This window comes from Thalassophryne amazonica, chromosome 10 (genome assembly GCF_902500255.1).
Source record: "Thalassophryne amazonica chromosome 10, fThaAma1.1, whole genome shotgun sequence".
Lineage (NCBI taxonomy): Eukaryota > Metazoa > Chordata > Actinopteri > Batrachoidiformes > Batrachoididae > Thalassophryne > Thalassophryne amazonica.
This window is the reverse complement of record NC_047112.1, coordinates 71034643-71039483: the sequence shown is the minus strand read 5'-3', so window position 1 is coordinate 71039483 and position 4841 is coordinate 71034643. Positions and strand designations below refer to the sequence as shown.

The 4841-nt window shown below is 39.5% G+C and overlaps 1 protein-coding gene across 1 annotated transcript in view; it reads right to left on the bottom strand.

The window, feature by feature from the left end:
• Positions 1-3793, bottom strand: part of tcf3b (transcription factor 3b) — a 100647-nt gene extending 96854 nt beyond the window's left edge. The window contains exons 1-2 of the mRNA XM_034180234.1: positions 3246-3793; positions 598-694 (exon numbers count right to left, since the gene is read on the bottom strand). Coding sequence (XP_034036125.1) covers positions 598-672 — 75 coding nt within the window. The 5' untranslated portion in view covers positions 673-694; positions 3246-3793. The remainder of the gene's footprint in view (positions 1-597; positions 695-3245) is intronic.
• Positions 3794-4841: the final 1048 nt, after the last annotated feature.

Sequence of the window (4841 nt, the reverse complement as noted above, 5' to 3'; positions counted from 1 at the left end):
AGTGTTATGGCTGCATTGCTGCCGCAAGCCGCTCTTAGTCAAACAGCCAAGGGTCCGGCTGAGATATTCGGCTGCAGCACGGCCGGACTCCCGCCACAGCCCAGCCCACATTTGGCTTGTGAACAGCTGGTGCATCTCAACCATTATTTAAAGAATTTATTAAAGTAAAGACTCACCCCATCCTTAATTTTTATACTCACTGCCTGCCACTCTTTTAAGCCAATTCTCACCAGTGCTCCATTTTACCTATCACCTACTTATCTGGAGCAACCTACATTTACGTTAAGTACTGAAAGCCTTTTCTCCAGTACATGTGAGGTATGGCTGCATTTTACTGGCTGCGCTTTGATGTAATCAACAATACCTCTGCCATGCAAAGAATGAAGGACTGAAATATCTTTAGCTGACACGACCAAATTTTAAAACATTATTCAAATTTCCTGAGAAATTAAGCTCCCCGTTAATTTTCTCTCCTCAGCCCTTTTCCCACTACTAACCTCTAGCTCTCGCCTGCATGCTGGCACCCAAATCGGTATCGCACTCTCTTCTTCCCACCGACACCCCGAACCACCCCAGACCATACGCCCACTCTCTTACCGCACTGAAATCCAGGAGGTCGCTGAGTTCCTTGTCAGTTCCCACTGCAGCCATTCTTTGCTGCTGTTCGTTCATACCCTTCCGTCTCTAATAAACCCTACGAGAGAAATTTGATGATACAGGATTTAATGGCACTACTAAATACAAAGAGAAGTTAAATGTAGCTTTTTTAAAAAACACGGAAAGTAACATTAAAAATTAATTCAAATTAATCAACATTTACTATATTACAAGCTCAGACAAACCATACAGGCAAACTGTTAATCTCTCATTGGCTATTGAAACAGTACTAAATCAGCATTTTTGTTAAGTAAAGCAAACTGTCTTAATATTTCCAAATATATTACATTTGAGACAGCAGTGTATATTTAAATTTTCTGTTCAGGTTCAATACATATTAGGGAGAGGGGGTGGAAATCAATGATCATCCACTAAACTCTTCTCTACACCTCACCAAAATTTTGGGCAATGAGGACTGACAAAACTGGATCACATTACAGACTTGAGGTAGGTCTACCTAGAAATGCTCATTTCTTTCAGCCACCACCATTCCCAGTCAAAGTGGGGGAGGAAAATAAACACCTTATGAATATAGTACCTTCAGTCAAACCACTTCCAAGCAATTGATTTAAAAAAAAAATGGCTTTCATTTTAAGCAATCCCAGCAAATAACACAACTGCATGTCAATCAATGCTACATAACAGAGAATGTAATACATTTACAATTACAGACATAATTGGGACTATTGTTAGCCGAAGGAAATGGGGTGAAAAGCAGAGCTAATGACTGTATGCAAACACGTCATTACCAAATTACCATATGTCAACTAAGAAAGAACCTTGTCAAATGGTAAAGTGAGCATGAATACTGGATTTAGCCTATGTGCTGCATTCCAACATAAGCCCGAGGTTGCTCACTGATGCTGAGCGGTGGTTCTGAAAGTCTCAGGAAACTGGGAGGCGAGGGGACCAAAGAAAAATTAGAGGCACCAACAGGTGGTGTGCTTTTACGGCCTCTTTCGCAATTTAGCATGACTCTATATTGAAGCAATAAAGATAAATAAACAAACAAACAAAATTCTAAACAGAAAATATGAAGCCTACAATGACAAGAAAACATAAACAAAGGGAACTCTGAGAATTTAACATGGATAATTTGTGAAACACGCAAAAATACAATAGTTGCCTACCTTACATACAAGAATGAAAATGTTACTACTCACTTTTGGAGGTTAAAAAGTCTGGAAAACTAAGGCTATTAAAACTAATTTAACCTTGAGACAGAAAAGTCAAAACAACTTTAAACTGTGGCCAGGATGACCAACCTTTCTGCTTCTCCCTTTTTGAAATGGGGGGGCAAAAAAACAACTCATACATGCCAGGAAAATAAACTACCAATCTCAAATATATGGCCACCAAGTTCTACGAAGCAGAACACATGGAGGGGCTTAATGTAGCAAAATGGCACCTTCAGCTACTGCTGGATCAATATTTGAAGAAAGCAGATTAGGGGTCTTTGTCACCCCACACAAGGCAAGGAAGCCAGGTCATTCTGTACAAAAGAGATCCTGCACTTCCACTGAAACAAAACACCAAGCTGAACAGATGCTTTGTTTAGACGATATTTACGTTTATAAACCCAGGTTTGTTTAGACATTCGACCAAGAATGGCACAATTAATAATGGGATAAATTAGGTGAAAAACAAAATAAACAAACAATAACCTGTAATTACTTATGGATTACTGTGCTCATTCTTAAATGCATGTGTTATCCCAATGTTATTCCTGAAGGAACAACTTAAAATTGTTGACTGAAATACTGCCCCCAAACAAAGTGATGTTTACGTCCAAGTAATAGTCAGCTAAGTTGTTTTTAACAAGTATCATAAACATCTCGCACCCCACAATATCTGATCCCATCCACTAAGCCACATCCAGGGCTACTGCTATGTTCCAACAAGGTTGACATCATCCTAAAACTACCAAAACCACAATCTCCAGCTGTCTTCCTGGTGAAAGGGGGTTAAAAAACAAAGCACTGACATTGGAGCTCTAAATTTCATGTCACAAATACTGAGCCCTTTCTTTCACATATTCGGGTTGAAGTCGAGCATTATGAGGGAGTTGAGTGAAGGAGAGTGGGGGTGGGAGCAGGAGGAATTTCCTGCCAAATGTGCAATAAAATAAAGTCTAGCTGGTGGCCAGACATTTCCATAAAGGAATGTTTAAAGGGCGAGCAAAAAAAAGGGGGGGGACTGCTTCAGAGAAAGTTTGTTAGGGGCTCTAATGGAAATACAAGATGTAGGCCTGGACATGACAAAGTTAGGCTAAAACCTTCAAAACGCTAAGATTTCACATTTGCACATACAGTCTGGCGCAAACGGCAGACAAATACGATGGGAATCAAACCGGTGCCCGTTGTGCAGGCTAACATTTGACGTTTTTGTAGAACAAAGGAGTAATTTCCTCCTGTCCGTGAACGCACTCTGGCTCGCCACCTCAAAGCAGACAAAAACTTACATCCCCCGCTTTTAACCACACATTCCCAAAAACTTTTCCAAAAATCGGCGTCAATGAAACCTATTAAAGTCGTGCAATTTTCCCCCCCCCCTCCCGAAAAACAATAGGTGGAAGAGTGTGTGTTTACCTCTCCTGTCCGTGCGTCTGGTATCCAACAGTAAAAAGAAAGGCGAGTGAGAAAAACATAAAAGTTGAGAGAATTTCGACCTCAGTGCATGAAACGCATTGGAGCACAGTGGACGTCTTCCTTTTGTCCAGGAAAACGCGCTCTTCACACGGCGCCCACGTGTTCGCTTTAACCCTAACAAGTCTGTATGCAAACAATTCTATTATAGTAACTAATCTCGCGTCTCCCCCTCTTTTTTTGTTGTTGTTACAACTGAGATGATTTCATTCTTCTCGCAGACATCTTCTCCACCTCCGTCCACATTGTCAGACGCAACAACGTATCCCTCCGCACAAAAGTGAGGGCCCCAACGCCAGCGGTGTCCGATTTCAAACGCCTTTGAGAGACGGGGTATTTTTACATACGAAAAACGCCACGTTAATATCCCGCTGTAGGTAATAGCGACTAATATATTTGATCCCAGCGCTCGCTTTTTTAAAATCTCTCTGTAATCCTCAATTTGCAGAATCGGTTGGAGTACTAGGTCGTCCAGCGGAAGACTATCGCAAGAAAGTTACCTGTGATTACACAGCAGTAGCTTGACGAGATGGCACGATAAATGCGAAAGAGGTTAAGCCAATAGAAAACGGGCACATTTGATTGGCAGTCCCGAGCCCCATTGAACGACTGGAAACACTGTTTGAACCCGCCTTTTTCCTGACGCTCACTTTCCCTGCGTACGCAGGGAGGCTGGCAGAGGGAGGGGGCTCAAACATGGCTGTTGATATAATTTTATTACTTTGGTTGATGTGTCCCCTTTTTTCTTTTTTTCCCCTGAACGTAATTCATTTTAAAACTTTTGTTTGTTTGATTCCAACCGAAAAAAAAAGTTGCACGGCATGTAACATTAGCTACAACATTTTTGATATATCTGTAGGAACTACATGATAATGAAGGGCAAATGTGTTTTAAAATAGTTTACTGACCGATAATATATAAATAATAATAATAATAATTATTATTATTATTATTATTATTATTATTATTATTAAAAAGCAGTGGAGTACACAGAAAAAACATGAAACTATGACCATATTTGAGTTGCTGTAATGGATTTGCACTGTTATGCAGATCTGCATGAAACTGTAAATGTTTCTACACGTTAAAATTCCATATAGATAGATAGATAGATAGATAGATAGATAGATAGATAGATAGATAGATAGATAGATAGATAGATAGATAGATAGATAGATAGATAGATAGATAGATAGATAGATAGATAGATAGATAGATAGATAGATAGATAGATAGATAGATAGGGAGGGAGGGGTCAACAAAAAAAAATAAAATGGGTCGTATTATGCAGATAATATGTCTTAAAATGTATAAGGTGGTGTAGGTCACCAGGTGTCATATAAACTATTAGTAAAGGCTCTTTACCAAAAATACCTTCTATGCACCCTATAAAAGTAATAATATTTATCATCATTATTATCTATGTATTACCATCAGTAGGTTTGAAGTCTCCTGACCATATTACATATTATATTACATTACAATGGACTGACTGGGTGGTGCTGTGGTCCAGCACACATTACACATTTTTGTTGCTTC